General features: G+C 43.7%; 1 protein-coding gene across 9 annotated transcripts; it reads left to right on the top strand.

The window, feature by feature from the left end:
• The first annotated feature begins 595 nt into the window (after positions 1 to 595).
• On the top strand, positions 596 to 24,147 carry LOC105020257 (ubiquitin carboxyl-terminal hydrolase 15). 9 transcript variants are annotated; one of them, XM_010887127.4, is made up of 22 exons: positions 596 to 719; positions 1,411 to 1,541; positions 2,110 to 2,240; positions 4,249 to 4,375; positions 5,350 to 5,495; positions 9,470 to 9,531; positions 10,601 to 10,690; positions 14,161 to 14,305; positions 14,562 to 14,735; positions 15,361 to 15,519; positions 16,268 to 16,492; positions 16,784 to 16,867; positions 16,980 to 17,074; positions 17,629 to 17,817; positions 19,331 to 19,437; positions 19,577 to 19,885; positions 20,088 to 20,158; positions 20,373 to 20,488; positions 20,753 to 20,902; positions 21,009 to 21,112; positions 21,252 to 21,340; positions 21,511 to 24,147. In XM_010887127.4, exons 1-22 carry the CDS (start codon positions 631 to 633, stop codon positions 21,820 to 21,822), a joined length of 3,105 nt encoding a protein of 1,034 aa, XP_010885429.1. In that variant the 5' UTR covers positions 596 to 630; the 3' UTR covers positions 21,823 to 24,147. The 9 variants fall into 9 exon arrangements, with proteins under 9 accessions (XP_010885429.1, XP_010885427.1, XP_010885428.1 ...); XM_010887125.4 differs by having other exon boundaries at positions 19,538 to 19,885; XM_010887126.4 differs by having other exon boundaries at positions 9,458 to 9,531.

The raw sequence follows: 24,147 nt of genomic DNA, 5'->3' as shown, positions 1-24,147 counted from the left end.
ACAAGAATAACCTAGAAGTAATTAGGGTTAACTCTTGAGAGAAATAAGAGATATTTCATCTTACTAGCTCAGTGATTTGGTCTTGACCTTTGTTAGTCGTCAGATTATAAAATAAATCATTGATAAATAGATTTGCATATGAAGTATGAAATATTTGAATAATTTATTATTTATACATTTTCATTGTTCACATTCACAACTTATCATCTGCACATCTGAGACTTGGTTCACAAATACAGGTATTTATTTTCCTTTTCACAAATGATCAGTTACGCACTTCAAGTGGAAGGCTTTATAACAGTTATTAACCAACATTTCTAACCACTAAGCTACCTCCCCATGCTAATCCTAATGATATCACTCGTTTCTAGGAAAGGCTTTCACTTCACACTTTATATTTCTATTCTCGTCTTCCTGTCTGGTCTTGCGCAAATGTCTATTATTTTCTATTCTATTCAAGAATGATCTAGCAACATTCTGAACCGCTAGAAGTCGCGCTTTCCCGTTTACTTCCAGGGACAGTTGATGATGACAATTGATGATTGGATGAACAGGTTGGTCTTTGCTCTCTAGCTACGTACGTGAGTGACGCTTCTCTCCCACCATGCATCGGGTGATGTCTAAGGAAAGATGGCGGAAGGAGGAGCGGCTGATCTGGATACCCAGAGAGCAGAAGTCGCAGCATTGCTGAAAACACAACTACGAAAGGGAGATACTTGGTAAGAGTTCGGTGGTAACTTTTTAAAGGTCTCAGGAGCACGTTGGCTGGCCCTGTCCGGGCTGTCAAAGTGCTTAAGTTGAGTAGAGCAGGTGTGACAGGCGGTGTTGACAGTTGTCGTCCCAGTGAACGACGTTAGCTGAAACTAGCTAGCAAATCCTCCAGCTTTTGTTTCGATAACATTATATTCAGTGACAATTATATTTATCAACATTACACTATCTAGCTACTAAGCTAGGTGACCTAGCTAACTACTAATGTTGTTAAAATGATTAACTTTCCTAATGGTTTCAATTCCATGATGATACGGCGATTTCACTTAGCTTGCTGCCGGATAACTAGCTTAGTTTTAAGAGGTTTGCCCGTGACTGAGCTCATCTGGCAAATCGGGGCGGAGTCGTGAAAGGCACCTGTCAAAATTACTTCACTTACCAAGTGCACTAAATCTCAGACATGCCAGAATCAAAAAGTAAACTGCTGACATAAGCGATGTGCATCGTTCGTGACAGTCAAATTCCACATTATTAGCTACTCTTTGGCTAGCGCCAACGCACTATGTTAGCTAGCATGTGTTGATAATTGAAACGCTTCCCTTAACCAGCTACAATGTTTACCAGGATTTACTCACTCAAAATGTATGTCAGTGATTGTGTCACTGTTACATTAGTGTTCTCTTCTATCTTCCCACGTAGGTACCTAGTGGACAGCCACTGGTTCAAACAGTGGAAGAAATATGTGGGCTTTGACAGCTGGGACAAGTATCAGATGGGAGACCAGAATGTCTACCCTGGACCAGTGGACAATTCTGGGCTGCTTACAAGTGGTAGGAATCTTTACATTCAGACCTCTTTCAATCAGTATATTTACTGTCTGGAGAGATTAGTGGCAATGGTTACTTCATAACATCCTTTTCCTTATCCCCTTGTGTCTGTGGTGAACCAATAGATCCACCATTGTTTTGGTTCTGAACTGTAATATGTGGTCAAGGTGCACAGTATGTTTTGTTTGCAGTCAACAACAACATGACCTATTATGCTCAATACAGGTCTTTTATACAGGCTTTTTTGATAAACCAAATATAAAAAGCATCAGTGAATTGTTAAAGGGTACATCTGGAGTTTAGGAGGCTCTCCAGTTCCATTGTGTGTTATTCTATGAGAAACTGCCATAATGAGTTGGCTGCCAGCAATGAAGCTGTACCTAATGAATGACCCCATTATTGTCATGGTACCCATACACTGTCCTCCCACTAAACCTGGGCCATGTTCATTATGGCAAGCAAACATTTGTTATCTCTCAGGTTCAGATAGTCCCTCAGTTAGTCACTGCATTTTCTTTTTTGTCTGTTGCTTTATTAACGTTCCCCTGTACTCCCCTTCTGTTGCGTAAAGATGGGGATGTTCTGGCCATTAAGGAGCACCTCATTGATGAGCTGGACTACATCCTGCTTCCAACAGAAGGCTGGAATAAGCTAGTAAGCTGGTATTCCCTCATGGAGGGACAAGAGCCAATCTCACGCAAGGTAAGGGCGCTTGACCTAATTTAATTTGTAATCGCGGGCGGTGTGGTACAAAAGCATGCCCAGCCGTGGCTAGTTCCGAGAACTGTTTGGGTGGTTTAGTTGGAGCAGGTAGTGCCGGTGTCACGGCTGTGGTCAGTGAGATGCGCACGGCACAGGACTCACTAACTTTCAAGCGGTGAGTAGTATGAAAAGGTAAAATATGGTCGGCCATTTCACTGGTGGGTTGCCATTTGGCGTGTTTTCGGATGTATGAGATGATTGATGGAGAAGTTTCACTCAGTCAAAATCCTGGAAGTGATCTGAAGCGTTGGATTAGGCTGGTCGTCAAAGGTCTAGGTAGATATCAAGGGCTGCTCTGCTTGTAACTGAATCTCAAGCATTTTGTATCTAATGGTCTTTGCTGTTTCTCTCACAGTCTTCAAGAGGAGAAACAGCTGAGCTGGTCATGAGATTCCAAATATTAGCTGATAGTTGAAATATGGTTAGATGGAAGGAAAGTAATTTGTTGTGTAAGGAAGGACTTGATGGGATCCACTCCGAGCATCAAAAACCTATCACAGATTCTTACTGATCGTTGTTGCCCTCTGAAAATCAGATTTTACTAGCAGAAAGTGTGCTGCGTTAACATGTGTATTTGTGTTTAGCGCCGGCAGCTGACTTGTGTAACAGCAAGTAGCTCACGTAATCACAGTTTTCCTGGAAATGCCGGCAAAGGGGTTTTGCTAACACAGGGCTATTTCTAAGTGCTAAATGCCGGCCAGAGCCGCAGTACTTCCGTGAGCCCAGACACGGCGTTCTGCAATTCAAATCTAGCCAGTCATGGCATAATGGCTGCTGCAGTGCTTTCTTTCCCCCCACCGATCCTCCCCTTTCTGCCATGTATGTCGTGGGGGGGGGGTATCGAGTGGCCCCCTCGTTTCTATTTTCAGAGAAGGCTCTGGCTGACTGAAGTGGCGCTACATGGAGCGACCTACGAGACACAACATGCAGGAGGTTCTTGTCTTTCTTTTACACGATCGGGGGGCTTCTTGCGTCGCTTTGCCCGGACTGTTGGAATGGTATCGAGTCCTGTGTTCTCGTCACACAGTTTACGTTGATATCACCTGCTGTCTGGAGTTTCCGTGTTTTGTTTGGGGGTTTTTGAAGTGGAGGAATGTCGGCTGAGGTCAAACGGAGACGCTGTCAGTGGATTTAGAAGAGAGAGTTTATGCTTAAGCAGAATTAGGGGGTGGTTTAGATCTGGTCTCCAATGTTCTTCGCATAACTGTCACAACTTTCTGAAAGCTCTGTTCTGTCTGTGTTGGTGTGTGTGAGACACACTTGTGGGCATTGATTGTGTAACATGGGTGGTCTGTTGGTGAGTGGGGGTGAATCTGAGCCATGCCTCCAGCTGATCTGACAGCCTGGGGCTGGGGCAGGTCTGTTCTATGCAGTGGGCTGTGGGGCTGGACGCCAGTGAAGGGTGCTCTGTGAAAAAAAAAAAATAGGATTGGATCCTTCAGCTGTCGCTACGCTCTGGGTCTATATTAAGAGTCTGTGACTCGCTTCTTTCAAGGGATCAGCGTTAGTTATAAAGTGGACCCAATAGTCTAGTGTGTACACGTTTTCACATTTCTTTTGTGAATAGGCAAATCATCTGGGTAGTCTGACACTTTGTTTTTGTTGTTGATTTGTCCCAAGTGTTGTGATTTTTCTTATGCTGCATTCTTTTATTTAGTCCTGTGTATTTTGTTTGTTGAAGTTGGAGAACACTTCTTGGTTCAAGATTATGCCGCAATCTGTCTGCCTCGCAAACCTTGGCGATATTGGAATAATGTCATGAGTTTAATTAGCAAAAACAAATATTTTAGTGTGCCATATGCCATGTAAAACAAACACTTAGTGCAAAATCTATCTCAACATTTAACTGCCAACATTGTATGTGCATCTGTGTGTGTATATATATTTGGTAGTATTCAAAAGTTTGGAAACACTTACCGATTCAAGCTTTCTCACCTTATTTCTCCAGGTGGTCGAGCAGGGGATGTTTGTGAAGCACTGCAAGGTGGAGGTCTACCTCACAGAGCTGAAGCTGTGTGAGGACGGCAACATGGACACTGTGGTGACCCGGCGCTTCAGCAAAGCAGACACGATAGGTAGACACACACACGTCTCTTCTCCCTGACGTCAAAAGGACTGAACTCCCCTTTCCTCATGTTTCATTTCCATCCCCGTCATTATAAATGCATACAGCTACACATCATTGTTTTTGACTGTCTATCCATCTATCCATATTGATTTTACAGTTAATATTTTCAGACCCTAGTAACCCAGTTAGAGAACAAACCTTTACGGTGAAGGTGATGCTGAACTTCCTGATATATAATTTTAAAAATATCTTTATTCACAGAGGTTTGACTTTTGTGTTGTTTGTGTTCATTTCTGTTTATTTTATGCCATTGCATTGGTCTTTGGGTCATTTTTCTATTTTCTTTTTTTTACTGCTAATATCAATATCTTTTGTTCAGAAGGCTCCCAAAAATAACAACAACCCACATTTTTTCACTCTTGATATCTCATTCTATCCTTCTTCCTTTCTGTCTTGGGCTTGTATAAATGACCCAGTTAGGCGAGACAAAAATCTATGCTATACTACTTTAAAATTTTGCTTGAACAAATGAAGAAATAAAACTGCTGTGATCTGATTTTTCCCCCTTGAAATGTTGTCGCTACAACATGGCGAGTAACATTTTCAGGAAATAGTCAATGAATATGACTTATTACTTATTCTTTCACGCAGTAGTGCTTTTGGCTAGCCTCAGAACAGGGGTGTATAAACTTTGCTTTAATATGTTAGCATAAATTCTAATTATAACCAGCTGAACACCAAAGTGAAGTGAAATATTTTCTGAATGTACTGTATGTTCAACCTGGTTTGTGCTGGGAGCTTTGTACATACACCTAAACAGCAGTTGAAAGGGCTGTTGTTATACTTATTCTCTGAAATAGGTATGTGCATGTGTCTAGTTTTTTCAGTTTGTCCTAGGACCTGGTTAAGTGTAGTTTCTTTATCACCTATGTGACATATTCCTTGTTTGTAATTGTTTTCTCATGCCCTCCTGTGATTCAGACACCATTGAGAGGGAGATGCGTAAGTTATTCAGTATCCCTGATGAGAAAGAGACCAGGTTGTGGAACAAGTACATGAGCAACACATTCGAGCCTCTGAACAAGCCGGACAGCACTATACAGGATGCAGGACTCTACCAAGGACAGGTATGAAATAACCCTCAGATCCTAAGCTTTATACATTAATGTCTCTTTCCAATCTCCCAGTCCTGTCATCTTAAAATGTAATCACTTGAAGAACTAAGTACACTACCTGTCTTTTGTTAAAAAAAAACTAAAAAAAACGCATGCATGTTTGATATTAAGACCAACCACATTAATTTATTGATAAACTTAACCCAGTTTAAGAGGGGACAAAAAAATTACTTTTAAACCACTTTTGGTTCGTTCTGTTAAAATAAAGAGAAGACCTAGTAAACCCCTACCGTCACACAAAATGGCTAAAATTTGAATCCGGTTCAGCAAACGGGTGCAAATTATTAGAAAGTAATTAGATAGTGACATGCATAATGCTTCCATAAGGATTAGACATTTGGTCTGGTTTGGTTTTAACCATATGGGTGTGTGGTCACACATGCCATTATCAAATGACCTAACCAAGGGCCCTCAGAAGAAAGATCATTGAAGCCCATGAGTCATAGGGAGGTTACAAAGCATTTTCCAAACACATATTCAAATTTAGAAAAATGCAGACCACTAGCAATCTACGTACGACTGCTTGTCCCACCAAATTTAGTCCAAGGTCTGACTGAAAGATGCTCATAGAAGTCTCGAAGAACCTTAGGGCAACATCAGGGGACCTACAGGCCTCTCTTGCTACAATGTTTGTCGAAGTGCATGTGGCAACTATTAGAAAGAGACTGCACCAACATGGCCTACAATAGAGGTCAGGAACTAAGAAGCCTCTCCTTAAAGAGTATCAAGACAAGACTGATGTTTGCCAGACAACACCTGGGTAAAGACCAAAGCTACTGGAATGATGTAATGTGAATGGATGAGTTAAAGATGGACTTTGGCCGCAGTGCCAGAAGTCGCGAAATGAAACACTGCCTTTAAACAGAAGAACCTCATATCCACTGTAAAGCATGGATGCGGTGGCATTGTGGTTTGGGGCTGCTTTGCTTACTCAGGCGCTGGCCATCTTGCCATCATTGAGACAACCATCTACTGAAGCTAGGGGTGTACTTATATTTTTCTCCATTTCTAATGTAATTGCATTTCTGTTGATTTTTTATGAGAAAAGATTGCTAAATATTATCCCTGTGTCATTTGTTCAATTAGGTTACGTTTGTCATAAAATAGTGTTGAACCGAAGAGTACATATTTGTATGTACAAATATTTAAGGAAAAAGACAACTTTCAAGGGGCTATACTTTTTTCCCCCATGACAGTTCGTTAGGCTGACAAGGAAACTTTCTACACACACCTGATTCAAATGTTGCCCTACCATTTAAACACTTGATTGACCTAATCAACCTGTTATCAAGTCTTTCATTTGAGTCAGGTGTGTGACTGCTAGGGAAAAAACAAAAACGTGCACCACTTGGGGTCCCCAGGACCAAGATTGGGAAACACTGCTTTACGCTCTTTTTATAGTCCAGGTCTGCCCCACCCTGTTCCTGGAAATCTACCATACTTTAGGTTTTATGTCCAACCCCAGCTGTTACGTACTTGGTCAAGGACTTCAAGAGTGCTGTTTGTCAATTGGATGATGTGAAGTATTCAGTGCCCCTGGTTTGCCCATGAACCAGCTCAACCATTAACCATCTCAATGTGATCTTTATGGTCATACATCATATCCACTATAATTATAGTATCTGAATATAGCCTACTCGTCTTATTATACAACTGTTAATGGATGTAATGTAAACGAAAATGTAGTACATGTACAATTATCCAGAAATAACACTGACACAAGTTTGGTTATTTTGGCTGTTTACCAAATTATATTCAAGTTACAGTTAAATATCACCATGACAGTGGGCTTAAAGTGGAGTCTCCCAGCTTTAATTTGAAGGTATTCACATCCAAATTGGAGGAAGGGTTTAGGAATTACAGCTCTTTAATATGTAGGACTAAAAGTAATTGGACAGTTGACTCAAAAGCTGTTTCATGGACAGGTGTGGGCTATTCCTTTGTTATTTCTTCATCAGTTAAACAGGTAAAATGTCTGGAGTTGATTCCAGGTGTGGCATTCGCATTTGGGAGCTCTTGCTGTGAACCCGCAACATGCGGTCAAAGGAGCTCTCAATGCAAGAGAAACAGGCCATCCTTAGGCTGGAAAAAAGAGAGAAATCCATCAGAGAGATAGCAGGAACATTAGGAGTGGCCAAATCAACAGTTTGGTACATTCTGTGAAAAAAAAGAACACACTGGTGAGCTCTGCAACACAAAAAGGCCTGGACGCCCACGGAAGACAACTGTGGATCTTTTCCATCGTAAAGAAAAACCCCTTCACAGTATCCAGCCAAGTGAAGAAAACTCCAGGAGGTAGGCATATCATTATCCATGTCTACCATAAAGAGGAGACTTAATGAGAGGAAATACAGAGGGTTCACCACAAGGTGCAGACCATTCATAAGCCTCAAGGCCTGATTAGACTTTGGCAAAACACATCTAAAAAAGCCAGCCCAGTTCTGAAACAGCATTCTTTGGACAGATGAATCCAAGATCAACGTGTATCAGAATGATGGGATGAAAAATATATGGAGAAGGCTTGGAACGATGTGATGCCAGCATACAGGTGTCCCCATGAAATGAGTGTTGCGCTTTATATTACAAAATGAGAACTATTATTCTTTATTCTTTTACTTGGTATGTGTCGCTATTTCCTGGTACTCTATATTTTGTATACTATACTTTCAAATTAAACATTCCTAAGATTCAGTTGTAACTGCTGCTTAAGATCCTATTTCTACATGTATCTCTCTCTAGAAAACGGTGGAAGCCAAAATTGTAAAGTCTCCCTACCTGAGGGAATAGACTAGGCCTAAACATCCATTACAAGCAGGGATTCATCTAGACAAATGGTCACAATGGCCCATGGACTGTAGTGACATTCCTGGTCAGTGGCAACAGCTGTTCTAGACTATATAGCGGTTTGTCTCCCAAATGACACCCTATACCCTTAACGGTTCACTACTTTTGAACTGATCCCTTTCAGAAATTGGGTGCTGTTTGTTTTGCTTTTCTTTTTTGCTTACAACAAAGCCAATTAGGAGACCTAGAGATGCATAGGGATTGAACTACCTTTGTTTCTCTATTTAATAAATGTGGATATACGACTGTTTACTAGATGCAGGAAACTGTGGGAAACAGGGTACTTGCTACAAGTAGATGTTGTAAACCGCTTAGGAAATCCAAAGTATTGCAGTCATACTATCAGGACCTAAAATGATGGGTATATTTTGGCATTGGCAGGTGTAATGTTTATTTCACCAGTCAAGCTTGCATGTGGTCACACTGGACTGGAATCCGTTGTGTGGTTTTATTTTACTGTACCTTCCATTGTTTTGCCACAAAATATACTCTGTAGTGTAGTCTGGGTACATGCAAGTTCTGATTTCTAGCACACACACATCCTGCCCGAGCTGTTCTCAAGTCATTCTGGCATTTAGTTTCATAGCTGTACGACCAGTAATACTGCCATGGCAGTAATAGACGCTAGCCTACCCAAGTGGAGTTTTAGGAGCCTGTAGGAGATATTTTCCCCCCAATATGACCTTAAATGAGAAATAATTCTCATATGTTTTGACTCTTTACATTGTTCTGTCTGCATGTTGACTGAATTTCAATGTTCATTTTGATTTTGTTTTAAACTGCAACTGTCAGCAAAATGTTGAATGGCGACACTATGTAGTCAGATTCACTTACTGGCACATGAAGTAATGTAATAAATGCAAATGTGGTTGTCTTACAACGGCAAACCTCCTGGGCAATATGGCTAGTGAACCTAATGTTCTGTTCTGAGGCCTGTAGTACTGTATTCCCATGTGTCTTTAGTGTGTTGCCATAGATTTATGTATGGTGCAGTCTAAAGAATTTGGTTTTACTGTGGTAGTATGTTTATGTTTCTATATATTTATATGTGTATTATGTTTGTATTTCTGATATCCATGCAGGTCCTGGTAATTGAGCAGAAGAATGAGGATGGAACATGGCCAAGAGGTTCCTCTGCACTTAAGTGAGTGTTTCTGGCTGTGCCATGACCTTAGTGGTGGGACAGAGCAACAGGACTTCCCACTGACCCTGGGGATATAAATATATGGAGTTTTCTGTTATTTTTCTAAATATAATGTATACATTCTTTATGTTCAACCCAGCAGACCGCTATGTTTTTTTGACGCTATTTGCTTGACTTTATTTGCTGGCATATCTTTTATTATTTGGAATCCACAATGTGGTGGAACAATGTTGTCTGGGATTTGGTTTTGATGGGGAAGCAGAGAGGTCCTTAAGAAATACTTACTTGAAATTGTGGTAAAAACGAATAGTTACATGTCTTTACAAGTACTATACTTCTATTGCACGTGCACTGATGTCTCAATGGAAGAAAGCAGTGTTTGTTATTCGCTGGAAATTCTTTGTTGTAATTTCTGCAAATGGACATAGCGCTTTCAACATTTAGATTTGAGCTTTTACCCATTTCCATGATTTCTGAATAATTTCCATATCTTTATAGAAGCCTTTAATTTGAAACTTTATTTTTCGCTCCCTCAAAAGCCAAGTTCAGATACATGAGGTATTCTCAAGAGTTTTTAGAACAACGTTTGTTAGATCTTAATAGTCTAAAATGTCTCATGCCGTTGGTTAGCGTTTGTAAATTAATTGGGTCAAATCTTTAAACTCTTTTGACAAGAGGTATTGGACAACAGTGTGCTATCGTTCTGTATTCAGTCAAGCAAAGAACTAGCTAACTAACCAAACAAACATAGAACTGGGCTGCTTTTGTGGCACAGCTGGCCTAACTGGGTGATATTTATCTGACAAGTTACAGATGTAGCCTGTTAATCTTGCATGTCTCTCAAGTTATTCATTTGCCACAACAAGAGAGAACTGTGCTTCAAACTTTCACCACATCATTCTAGATACACATTTGTCTTAAAAAGCTGTCTCCTCAAATCTTAAAGATTTGAATGCCCCGTTTTTATTGCGTGGTTGTAAAACACATTCTAAAGCTAGTTTTATCTCGTCTCATGTCGGCCGTTGTAACTGAACTAGGCTTAACTCATGATATTCTTTATCTTTTGAAGGTCATCTGGTGCTTCCAATCTCTCTGCTTTGCCAAAGATCTCCCCTTCATCTCTCCCAAACAATCATAACAGCAGCTTCAACAGCAGGAAGTAAGGACTAGTGGGGGTAGGGGGCTTGACTGATTCACTGTGCTGAGGCCCAGAGGGCCATAGAAACACTAGAGTTCGGCAAACTCAGATGGAGATGTCGAGTTTTGAACAGAAGCCATCTTGGCACCTGAGTTTCTATCTAGTCGAAGAGAGCAAATTAGATAGTTATTGATGTTCTGGAGCACTTGGTGCCAATACAGAGGATAGTTTGTGGAACTCTATACGTCTATGGTTCTGGGTTTGGGCTTGAGGTGCTTTTGCAGTGATTTGCAGTTACCTGCATGCATTATAGTTCCCCTCTCCGTGCTGTTTGCTGCTTTCACAGCACTAGTCTCGACTGAGGCTCTGAAGAGCTTCTGGGTACCTATATTTATATGTAAGCTCAGTTTAAGTCGTAATCTACTGAGGTAATGATTTAATGAATGATTTGAAAAATAAAATGAAAAAGATGAATACAGAAAAGGATGGTTCTAATGACACCCAATTGCTGGCGTGAACCTCGGGAGACCCAGAAACTCGGTGGGCTGACTTGGCAACCACTGCTGAGTGTGTGGATTGTGTTATCACTGTCCTCAAAACAGCCCCCCCCTCTTTTTGGGGCATCTTAGAAATTGGGGGCATGCTACTGGGAGATGTACACACACGTCGTAGCGAAGTTACGGCCTGGGCACCTCACTTTTTTCACACACTGTTCGGGCACTGTGTTGCCTGTTTTATTTCTATATTGTTACTTTATCGGTGGCATAAACAGTGGTGCACTGGTGATGAGGGAATAGGATCTCCCGGCAGACCCCCTCCCTGTCAACCCCCTGTAACTCACTCTACTGGCCCGGCTTCATGCGCTCGGGGATTGAATTATGCATAGGGTGCTGTTTTAATGTTGGATGTTTCAGTCCGGGGCTGGGTAGGGCTCTCTGTTTGTTTTGGACAGGATGGATAGCAGGCGGTGGCTATCGTAGTCGGGGACAAGATGCATGTGTTCTGACCCTCTGTCACTCTCTCTCTTACTCTCTCACCTGTCTTTGTTTTTGTTTCTGTAGCTCGTTCTCTCTCTGCTCTGAGCTCATCACGCTGCATATTCTGCAGTCCCTGTGTGACCTTCGGAATGCATTTTATCTTCTCTCTCTCTCCGCCTCTCTCTCTCTCTGCCTCTCTCTCTCTCTCTGCCTCTCTCTCTCTCTCTCCGCCTCTCTCTCTCTCCGCCTCTCTCTCTCTCCGCCTCTCTCTCTCTCTCCGCCTCTCTCTCTCTCTCCGCCTCTCTCTCTCTCTCTGCCTCTCTCTCTCTCTCCGGCTCTTTCTCTCCGCTTCTCTCACTCTCTCCGCCTTTCTCACTCTCTCCGCCTCTCTCTCTCTCTCTCTGCCTCTCTCTCTCTCTCTCTCCCTTTCTCTCTCCGGCTCTTTCTCTCCGCTTCTCTCACTCTCTCCGCCTCTCTCACTCTCTCTCTCTGCCTCTCTCTCTCCCCCTTTCTCTCCCTCTCTCTCTCTCCCTTTCTGTCTCCGCCTCTCTCTCTCCCTTTCTGTCTCCGCCTCTCTCTCCAATCCCTGCGACATGGATGCCTACTTAATTATTCTCCTCTCCTCCGCCTCCAGCTGTGCCCTCCACACCGGCTACAGTAGATTCTTAAGGAGAGAGCCACCCGACAATATGAACACCTCATTGCATATTTAAGAAGGTTGCTGTCTGCTAGAGAACAGTTGTGTCTATTTGACCACCATGCTCTCTGCAGCCTCAGCAGAAATGAGTGTATCAGCTGTTCTCTCCATCCTCTCCCATTTCTCTGCTGTCAGGTCCCCTCCTCCCCTCTTGCGTGCTCATGCTCATCCCCTCCCATTCTCTCCTCGACCCCTCCCTCGTTCTCCTGTACCTATCTGTGCGCTGCCTCTCCTCTATCTTCTGTCATCAACCCCCCCCCCCCCCCCCCAACCCTGTCTCTCGCTCATTTGCTTTTTCTCTGTATGCTCCTCTACCTCCCGAAGCGGCTTATTGAGCATTGTCGTAGCGTAACTAGCTGCTGCTATTAATAGGCTGTCCTGTGGTAGCAGCGAAGAAGAGCCCAGCGGAGCTCACGTCGGTGCTGGAGGTGGGGATGGGGCAGGGCAGGGGGATGACACCGTAGCAGCCCGGCCCAGAGGGAGAGGAGAGGCGCGACGCGGTTACACTTTACCTGTGACTGACGGAGTTGGAGGAGGCTTCTCTTCGGATTCCTCTCTAACTGTGACTGTTCGGCTCAGGTCAGGACGCTCCTCGCCGACCCCCTTTCTCTGTGATCGGTCCTGTGACCACGGCCGGGGGGGCTAATAGGGCGCTGAGCTGTGAGCAGGCTACACCTAGTCCCATTTCTTGGCTCTGGGAGTGGACTAAGGCTCGATTGGACTAAACCCCAGGACTGGGATTAGAAGCGAGGTATGGAGATGGATTTTGTGAGGCCGGCGTCGGACGGGTTAAAGCGTTTGAGATGAGATGCTCCTGTGCTGCTGGTGGTGCCTGAGGACAGAGCTGAGGACTGACGCCTCTACCGTCGAGTTAGACAGGAGCAGGGTGGCTGTGGAGAGAGCCCTGAGCTGCGAGCTGGCCACTAACACGGTTTCCACTGCTGCCGGTGTCGCCGGTATCGCTGGCGGTGCTGCTTCGCCACCTCTGGATCAATGGGACGCAGATTCACTCCACTCCCAGAGGTCTATGCTGCTTCTCATACTGCTGTTCCAAGGCTTTTTGCGGTCCCACAGGGCTTTAGAGTTCAGGCTCGACTATGCTATGCGATGTCTTTTAGAGGTAGACTCAGCGAAATGACATTGCACGCGCACGCACATGCACGCACACAAACACAAAATCTTTTCAGTTGTTTTACATTTCTGGGCCTGTTATGTTTGATTCATTTATTAGTGTTTGGTTATTCATGTTGTTCTCCTCAGACCCTAGGAAGAGTAGCTGTCTGCTTCTGGTAATGGGGGTCCAGTTAAACTACACAAACGACCAGCGTCACAGAGTTTGAAATGAGCAAGATGCATGATTTGTCTCTCATAACGCTCGCATTATCTGCAGTGGTTGTCTTTGAACGCGTGGTAGCTGCAGGACCAAAACTGAGAAGAAGTTGTGCATCTCAGCTCAACGCTCTTCGTTGTTGTGGAAGCTACACACTGTACTGTTCCCTTATGCGTCAATGTTATTTCGCTTTCTGCCTTTACGTGGTTCACTGTCCTCTGGTATTTGTTTTTATGTTAAAGGTTTAGGGTAATGTGTTTTGGTTACACAATTACCAGTTTGTTTTGTGTGGTTTGCTTTTGTGTGCGTCTCCCCACATTGAGTGAGAGGTTAGAAAGACCTTCTGACAACAAAGGGGAAAAGTGACAGATTTTGTGTGTGAGAACTGGCGGCAGGTTGTGTCCGCATGTGTATGGTAATGTTGTCTAGTAATTGCATTCAGCCACATGCAATTACTCCCTCCTGACGGATGTCCTGATCTCTGCAGTGTGAAAAACTCTGGCTACAGCCTTCCGTCCTACCACCCATATAACAGCTACGAGTGTTCAGACCAGGGCAGGCAAAGTGAGAGGCCGGGCTTGTGTGGACTTTCCAACCTGGGAAACACCTGCTTTATGAACTCTGCCGTCCAGGTACTGTACCGAAACCCAAGCTGGGGGCGTTGAATGGCTTTTTGTTATTCTATCACTTTATTGGTTTAGGGGTGTTCTTTTGGTAGTCTCATTTATTTCTTTGCTGCGTCTCTCCCCAAACTATTAGCTTTTTTAGCATACGGTAAATGTACATTGGCTTCAGAAAGTATTGAGACCCCTTCATTTTCCCCTTCATTAATATCCATATAAATCCTTAGGCAATGTATCTATATACTGTATATTCATTGTCTTGCAGTGTTTAAGTAATGTACCTCCTCTCACGGAGTACTTCCTGAAGGATAAGTACAATGATGAGTTGAACGAGGACAACCCTCTGGGCATGAAGGGGGAGATCGCCAAAGCCTACGCTGAGATCACCAAGCAGTCGTGGTCTGGGAAGTATAGCTACATCACACCTCGGCCCTTTAAGGTAACTCAGGGTGACCACACGTACCTACCTGGCGAATATCACATGGGCTGCATCTCATTACTGAAAGGCTTAGGGCTCGTTTACGTTACTCTAAATTGTCCAAGATGTATCGAAGGTGACTCGAGAACCTCGATTATTTTGTTGTGTAAACATGCAGATATCGATAGCTGGAGGGCCGCCACATTCTGAGGTAGCATGCGTCACATTGTGTGAAGCCAATTCTGTCAGAGCTGTATCAAGTTTCTGTGCGGCGTGTTCGCCCACTGTTCCAATTTATAAGGATTTGGAATTGGCTCAAACCAGGGGTAGGCAACGCTGTTCCTGGAGGCCAAAACACTGCTTTCTTTCATAGTTTTCTTTTAATCAGAGAATTTCTCTGACCAGAGATAAGGAAAGTTCAATTCACTTGTAGGTAGAAACAAAAGATTAGAAGTCTTTTGGCTCCATGACCACAGTTGCCTAACCCTGCTTTAAAGGATTCTCCAGGAACCTTTCATTTTGATTATGGACGTGAAATCTGTATTAATTCTGTTATCTAGACAAATTCCATTATCGTGTCAATCTTGAATGTCCATTATATCTGTTGCTGAATATCTTGTGTGGCTCTGCCCCCCACCCACTGTAGACCCAGGTGGGTCGCTTCGCCCCCCAGTTTTCGGGCTACCAGCAGCAGGACTCGCACGAGCTGCTGGCTTTCCTTTTGGACGGTCTGCACGAGGACCTAAACCGCATCAGGAAGAAACCCTACATACTGCTCAAAGACGCGGAGGGCAGGCCTGACAAGGTTTATCTACTTATACTATTTTCCAAGGACCATACACAGATATTGCACTGTTGTTCCACAGCTGGGCGTTGTTCCTCTGTCCTCCTAGATAGTCTTTCTACTCTGTCTTGCACCCAACGCCTACCTGGTCGTTTGTTGATCAATGGAAATCTTTATACAATCTTGAGTTTCGTTTCAGCACAATGAGGCATTTTATATTCAACAATCAATGGGTATACCATTAATTTAAATGAGCAATTTGTTGACGGGGCTTGGTTGGATGCCAGATTGTACACTACCCAATCAACTTGGTTTCTATTTTATTGTCTGGAGGAGAACCAGTGGAAGTAGAAGCAGTGTTCACCAGACACTCCAACGTGTCTTTTATGTACAGAGGTTGGAAAACTAAATTTTGAGCTAAAACATTTACGATCTTACCATGTAAGAAAGTTAAAATGTTCTTAATTCGATCTGAAGTTAGGTTTAATAATGGTTTTGTTAGTTCCTCAAAGGGCACTAAGTTCTTTTGAAGATCTGTATAGAAAAGAATGTCCTCATTTGATTATATCAAGGTTTGTGAAGGAAACGTTCCTGAGAATCTTATCTGTCAGAAATAGGGTTATGCCCCAACTGACAACAAGTAACAGGCACATTTCTAGGAATTAAACCAGCCAGTAGTAGTCGTGAAAAGGTCTCAAAAACCTCTGTTTTGTCCTGTCACTCGTGTCATGGTTCCTGACCGTTTCCCCTCCCCTCTTTGCGTCTGAAGGTGGTAGCAGAGGAGGCGTGGGAGAACCACATCAAAAGGAACGACTCCATCATTGTGGACATCTTCCACGGCTTGTTCAAGTCTACCCTGGTGTGCCCTGTCTGCTCAAAAGTGTCTGTCACCTTTGACCCCTTCTGCTACCTGACCCTTCCACTACCCATGAAGAAGGAGCGCTCCCTGGAGGTCTTCCTGGTCAGGCTGGATCCCCTGGCCAAACCCACACAGGTAACTGGATGGTGTTCATTAGAGCTTACCATATATATTGTTTTAGCAACTTAAAACTTGAATTATTTAATTTCTTAATGTGTTTTCTTAATGGACAGTTCAGATGAACTCCCCTAATTGCTTCTGTACCGAGTGAATTTCAGTTTCGACACCCAGGCCAAAGCCGCACAAGTACTGTGCCCTGACCTAAAAAGGAGTCATGAATTTGGCTCTGGGGAATTTTGCTGCCGTCGGTGAACTTTTGAGTTTGTGATCGAACCCTAATTGTTGTCTTGTCTTTCTCTGTTGTAGTATAAACTGACCGTGCCCAAGGTGGGCTACATATCAGACCTTTGTGCCTCACTCTCTGCTCTGTCTGGCGTCCCTGCTGAGAAGGTAAGATCACCGCAGTGAAAGGCAGTGACTTCGCATGTGTTACCCGCCATCTACGGCGGAACCAACCAGGTGTTTTTACAGAGTGATCGTAACGAGTCCTCTTCTAACGCAGATGATTGTAACCGATATCTACAACCACCGCTTCCACCGAATATTTGCCACCAACGAGAACCTAAGCAGCATTATGGAGAGGGACGACATCTACGTGTGAGTGTCAGTCTGTTTCCGATGAAGTGCTGTGTCTTCACGTTAGAGCTTTGCGAGCCGGACCGTTTTCATTACCGCGACATGGAGGAAACACACTGGGTGTCTAATGTGATAACAATATCATCCCTTTATTAGATGTCTGTGCCTTCTTGGTAACGTTAATAAACATGCTGGGGTTCAGGGGTCTGAGTGGCTGCCTCTGGTGGACATGAATGGGTTCTTCCAGCAAAAAAGACTTCTCTTCATCCAATTAAACACATAAATACTCAAGTAGAAAAAAAGATATTTAAAAAAAGAATTTAAATTTCAGTCAGTCGTGAATTACAATATTCATTATTTCTCAAAGTGTATCTAGTCTAACTGGGGTCTTAAAGTAAGTATTTTTGAGAAGGAACCGACCTTTACCCCAATGAAACATTCTGTCTGTCACATTGAGAAGGAAAGAAACAAGGCCACCAGTCCCCTCAGCCCCTCTTTAAGCTTCAGTGCACGCGTCATAACATTTCAGGGATGGCTGTAAGACATGTCATGACATTCCCTCCCTCCGTCCGTAGCTTTGAGGTGGCAGTGAACCGGCTGGAGGACACGGACCACGTGGTGATCCCGGTCCACCTCAAAGAGAAGTACAAGCAGTCCGGGTACAACCACACCTCTTCCCCTCTGTTCGGCCAGCCCTTCCTTATCACCGTCCCCAGAACGCTTAGCGAGGACAAGCTCTACAACATGCTGCTGCTACGCCTCTGGTGGGAACGCCTCAAAAACTAGCCCTAACTTGGTGCTCTGAGCTCTTGTTAAGTGTCAGAAGTTGCCCATGTACAAATTCAGTTAAATGTGTTGCCACCCTTAAACCTTTTTTTTGTGACTAATAGAAATGTTTTCAGTTGATATTGAAGAATACATTGTCAACATTATAGGTCACCCTAAAGCTAGTTGCTGGTTGCACAGCCTCTTGTTGGCATCAAAATCTTGTCACACCTTTCGAGGAGCTCGCTTCTCAAGAACAATTCTTTAATGTTTGATGAGTACCACACCTCCCCCCCACGCCCAACTGCATATTTTCAGCTCTTGTCACAAGTTTTAGATTAACATCTGGAGTTTTTGCTGGCCGCTCCAGATTAGAGCAGTGTTTCTTGAACTATTCCAGGGCGTTTTGGGATTATAATCCTGCTGGAAGAGCCGTAACATTTAACGGAGAAACTGTTTTGGACGTTGCGCTTTGAAACACCTTGTTGATCTGCTGACTGCACAATGTATTGCATACATCAGGCCACACCTGAACCAGCAACACAACCCCACAGCACAGTCCTACCTTCTTTGAGCTGATTGCAGGCAGTGTTCTTTAGATGGAACGTTTAGTTGCGTAATTATTAACATAGAAGGATACTTACTGAAGGAGACACAAGAAAGCCAGCTAATGAATGCATTACATGAAAAGAAAACCATCCCAACAATTAAATGTGGGTGGAGTTGATAATGGTTTGTGGTTTCTTTACTGTTTCTGGTACTGAGAGTCTTTAATATGTTCTAATTGTCATGAAATCAGTATGTAGTTTTAGAGTCCTTTGTTTAACCCAGAGTCCAAATACATTCATACATTGAGTGAGGTTGGTTTCCAGCAACATAGCCCCAAACAAAAGCATCAAAATGCAGCCAGAAAAGGTGGTAGAATATGGAGGACTTTCCTTAATTGGTCAACAAAGTCTATATCTGAATCACATCCATTATCTGTGGCGGCAGCTGAAAACATCAGTTGGAGGAGGGCCAGATTTTTGCTGCTGAAAAGTGGGCCAGATTTGACTGGTGGAAGCTGCAGCAAGCCTTTTGATGGCTGTCAGAAGTATTTGTTTTTGCAGGTACTTTGGCCAGTGGCTGTGCAACCCAGTACTAGCTGTGAGGAGCCTGTAATTGTGTCTAGGTCATTTGTCGTCGTTTTCTACATAATAACTGTTGACCTCAGTTTACAAAAGTCAAATTAGCTCTGCAATTTTAAAGTCCATAACAATATGTGGTGACCAATTAGAATAAGAATAGTGCATGGATAGTGAGGGATTTCTGTTTAATTTTCCTACTTTAACACAATGTCCCAGTGTTGTAAGTTGTCTCATGAGTACAGTGCATGACTGCCTAATACCAGCACTGAGGGTGGAAGGCCTATTATTCTTTGTCAGCGAGGATTTCAATTATGTTGTTGGGGCGTATGCATGTATTGAATAGTAACTGATTATATTCTTATGGTGTTTCCGCTGTGTGCTGTAGCCGGTTTGTGCATTCAGCCGTTGAGGAGGAGACGACAACTCCGTTACCTAAACAACACGCTGTCAATGGGAATGCAACTAATGGAGTCCTGGAGGAGAACTCGCCAAGTGAGTTTAACACACCCACAGAGCATGCACGCACTCACCCCCACCCACTGTAAAATGTGCATAAACAATCCCCTGTCCTATGTAACCCTTGTCCATAAAGCAATTCCAAAACCTGACGGGCTGATCCTGTCCGTTCCAGGCGAGATGGAGACTGACGAACAGGACGGCGACGACGAGTCCAGCCAGGACCAGGAGCTGCCCTCCGAGAACGACAACAGCCAATCGGAGGACTCGGTGGGGGGCGGAGACAACGAGCTAGAGAACGGGGTTGGTCCGGAGGAAGAGAACTCTGGGTCAAGAGGTCACCAGAACCAGACCACTACAACGAAGGTGGAGAAGAATAGGCTGTTTACATTCCAGTTCAACAACATGGGCAAGACGGACTTCAGCTTAATCAAGGATGAACCGCGCCAGATCCGATTCGACGAGGGGCACCTCCGGCTAAGTGGTCAGTGGCTTTATGCCCAGCGCACAGCTGAAGTGGCAGCCCTCTAATAAAGATAGAAACACGGCAACGTTCTCATGCCATACTCGAATCATAGGCATATCTCCTTCGTTTGTTCACATTCACGGGCGATCCTTTTATGTTGCTGCATTGTCCCGTTTACATTCAGTCTTAAGCGGCATATCGCTCTCTCTCTCTGTATCAGACAGGTCCTATCTCTCTTTGGACTGGGAACCAGAGGTGAAGAAGAAACACTTTGATGAGAGGATCACAGAGGTAAGGCATCCCTCCCTCCCTCCACAGACCGTACAGCTACTCACGTCACACTCTGGCTGTCTGTGGCCTCATGCACTGAAACAGCGTTTCCCGAACTGGCTGTGCTAGTTATAGTAGATGAAATAGTCGGCGTGTGTTTGAGGGGAGACTTGGGAAATCTTTGGATTATGATACAGTACAAAAGAATTCCTAACTATATTCTCTCTGTTAAAAGGTCTTTGAAAAGCACGAGAGCATGGAGTACAAGCCTCAGAAGAAGGCCTTCTTCAAGCTGAAAGACTGCATCGAGCTGTTCACCACCAAGGAAAAGCTGGGAGCTGAGGACCCCTGGTGAGACTTAGGCGCATATTGTTAAGCTTAAGAAAATGGTGAACATTAAAGGAATAGTTTATTCGAAATGCAAATGAGCATGATGTGTTAATGAACTGTAGAAAATTCTGTATTTTGATAAATGTAGACCTGTACAGCATTTCAGGTTTCCTACTCCAAAGTGACTGCTGGCTGGTTATCTTGTCTATCTCAGGTACGAAGAAACAATTTGCTTTTAAGAATGGTAAAAAATAACTACAAATGTTATTTATTAATCTATGCCAGGTACTGTCCGAACTGCAAGGAGCATCAGCAAGCCACTAAGAAGCTGGACCTGTGGTCTCTGCCTCCAGTCCTGGTGATTCATCTAAAGAGGTTCTCCTACAGCAGATACATGAGGGACAAGCTGGACTCCCTGGTTGACTTCCCACTCACGTAAGCATTTTCCTCAGATGACAAATACTTTGTTGTCAACAGATGACTTCCTCAACAAATGATTTCTTCATGTGTGGGATATTACGAATGGTCTCTCTCTCCTCAGAGACCTAGACATGTCAGAGTTCCTGATCAACCCCAACTCTGGCCCCTGTCGCTATGACCTCATTGCCGTCTCCAACCACTATGGAGGCATGGGAGGAGGACACTGTAAGTCCGATTCCGAGTCTGTCTTTTAGTTACCAAGGAAACGTGGCCAACCATAGTCTCGTTGAAGTTTATTTCCGACAAGGATGTCTCACTTAATTCTGTGCTTGTGCTTCACCCCCCTGGTGTTTGGGCCTCACAGATACCGCTTACGCAAAGAACAAGGACGACGACAAGTGGTACCACTTTGACGACAGCAGCGTGTGTCCAGCCAACGAAGATCAGATAGTGGTGGGTGTCTTGTCAAACACACATGGCCGTCTGGCGTTTAGCCATGAATTGCCTGCCTCCTCCAGGGTTATGACGGTGTCCGTCCAGGCAGTTCATCACTCGTTCTTCCCTTGCGTGTTGTTGTGACTACATTGTCTCACCCTGCTTTGTTTCTTTGTGTTTGTGTTCAGTCCAAAGCAGCATACGTGCTGTTCTATCAGCGCCAGGACACAGTGAAGGGAACAGGCTACTTTGCATTGGACCGGGAGGAGGAAGAGGACGACGATGAAGATGTGGAGGAGAACGGAGAAGCAGACGAGAGGAAGACCGGAAAGATCCTCGCCTCAACCCAAGGGGCTTCTGCTTTAGCCCAGAGTGACGACGAGGATGTCAACGACAACAAGAACGACAGCAAGCAGCAGCAGCAAGAGGAGGAGGAGGAGGATGAAGACGACAACGAAGAGGAGGAGCCTAGCTGCGACGTCACCATGAAAACCAACTGAGCAGGAGAAACAGAGTTTGGGACAGGGATATCAATCCAAAGCCATATCGACAAAGTCGACGGAGCAGTGGGCCAGGCCTGATGCCGCACTCCGACCTCTGACCCCATCTGGACGTACAGACAGTGGGCTAGATTGGGGAATCCAACCATGGAGAGGTTAGGTGCAAGTCAGTGCTGGAACACCCACAGGTGTGTGTGGTGTGACTGGCTGGACTGATTCGGGTCTCATTGTCTCTTCCATGTACTTTCTACATGAATCTTTCACTCCAGAGGAAACTGAACGATGGCGTCTTAACTGAAATCGCACTGATCCATTACAAGCTTTAGGAATGCCTGCATTACGGGAGTTCATAACTGCATAAAACTCAGAATGTCACAGTGTTGCTGCTTGTCGCTCCTAATCGACCCCCTCCCACCCACCTGCTTTAATTTTGTTACATTTTTATATTTTTGAAGAGAGCAATGCATTGACATATTATTTTACTTTTGCTATTTTTAAGATTTTTTTTGTTTAAATAATTCTTTTGACATATATCATATAGGTTTTCATGACGCGCTGAAACCTTTTTGGGGGTTCGTTCTCATACTTCAGTTTTTTGTTGCACAGTCACCCATTTTTATATAGGAATAGTTATTAGTGCCACAAGTACTGCAATTTCTTTACACTTTTTTCTCCAAGCCAAGATCGCCTGAGTTAAAATGATTTGAATGCTGCCTTTTTAAACACTGTGGTCAATGCCACAGAGTGACTCCGCTTTCTAGGGACACTTTAGCCTGTAAGATCACAATATGGTTGTGTGAACCACGGTGCCCGATACTAGCTAAGCACACCCACTCTGCACTGTGTGGGCGAGGAAGAGAAACAGACACGTATTAATGTAAAACGGCCAAACCGATAAAATCAACGTGGACAATCTTGCATTTTTTGTGACAGAACTAATGTACAAGCCTTCTGTTCTTTGCCTCTTATTCTGCTCCCTGCAGGAAGTATCCTTCAAGGCACTCAAAGCCCCGATCCAGGAATAACCTCTAAGCCCTTTCACGTTTTCGTAGATTTTAAGTTTTTTGGGGCGGAAAGGAAATCCCCCTTGTGTGTCACATGACAAGTTGGAACCATACTTGTTCAGTTCTTTCACACCTGCATAAGTGATTAGGAGACGTATTGGCTTGTGGTGTGGTCTGCTGTGTTCCAGGCCCCACCTCAAGCTGGATCATACATGTCTAGCTTGTTGCATGTCTAGCTTTACGCGCCTTCTTGAGCCACTCCTTCACTACTTGCTTCTCCTAGAGGCTGTTTTGAGATTTTGAATATTGGTGACACATTAGATTTCTGTCTCTTGGTTTGATCACCTCAGCCTTAACTCTTAATCTCAGATTGTAGCCGTTTATTTGCACATTATTTCGTCACACTGTCTGTCTGCATGGCCCAGAAACACACACACACACACACACACACACACCAGGAAACACATCCACTACTACCAGAAATCAACAGTTACACATGAGGGCCGGAATGTATGCTGAATGAATGACTATTATACTCATGCTGTAAATGATGCCTTCCATTCACTGTAGGGCCAGTTTGAATTTTTTGTTTTTTTTGTTTTGCCTGTTCTTGTTTTGGTTGAATGTGAGGGGGAATATATAAGGAGTGAGTTGCCTTTATTAGAAATTCTATAAAAATAGTTGGGTACTGCTGTATGTGTCCTTGGTTCCAAGGGAAAATATAAAATGTCATTGTGATCCGTTGTTTGGAGCAGGGTCTTCCTCTGTAAAGGGGAATGAGGGAGGAAGGGGTTATGGGTACTAATGAGTGAGTGAGATGTGATAATTACATATAGGCTATTCAATACTGTACATAAGAGTTCACTCTGTGAGTGCACATTTGATAAGATTATTTATTTATATGTAAGCATTTAATAATAAAAATGTATTTAAAGACTGGCAAGACCGAATACGTAATGGGGGGCATTTATAGTCCACTAGTCCAGGGTTGGGTCTTAATTGAGGCCTATTAGCTATAGTGCGCTGCTTTTGAAAGAGATACTACACGTGGCTCTGTTCAAAAGTGCTGCCCTCATTATGTAGTGTGCCATTGTGGACAGAAGCCCGTCTTGCTTGTGCTCTTTTGAGGGATTGGAATCTTTTTAAAAGGATGTTCTTTCGTTTTGACTTTTTTTTTGTAAAGGTGAATAAATCTGGACATCCTTTGCATGAAATGGGGTTTTTCAGGTTTGGCTGTGCACTTGAGTTCACTTGAGTTTACATTTGAAATGTGCATGTGTATTTATACACAAACTTCAATAAAGTTGTGTAAAGCCTCATA

Source organism: Esox lucius, chromosome 23, assembly GCF_011004845.1.
Source record: "Esox lucius isolate fEsoLuc1 chromosome 23, fEsoLuc1.pri, whole genome shotgun sequence".
NCBI classification, from domain to species: domain Eukaryota; kingdom Metazoa; phylum Chordata; class Actinopteri; order Esociformes; family Esocidae; genus Esox; species Esox lucius.
The sequence above is the reverse complement of the archived record's forward strand: the minus strand, read 5'-3'. Positions and strand labels throughout refer to the sequence as shown.

Coding starts and splice junctions, on each gene's coding strand:
- LOC105020257 (XM_010887124.4), top strand. CDS start 631: ATGGCGGAAGGAGGAGCGGCTGATCTGGATACCCAGAGAGCAGAAGTC. Junction 9,532..10,600: donor AGAGGTTCCTCTGCACTTAA/GTGAGTGTTTCT, acceptor TATCTTTTGAAG/GTCATCTGGTGCTTCCAATC. Junction 20,903..21,008: donor CTGGTTGACTTCCCACTCAC/GTAAGCATTTTC, acceptor CTCTCTCCTCAG/AGACCTAGACATGTCAGAGT.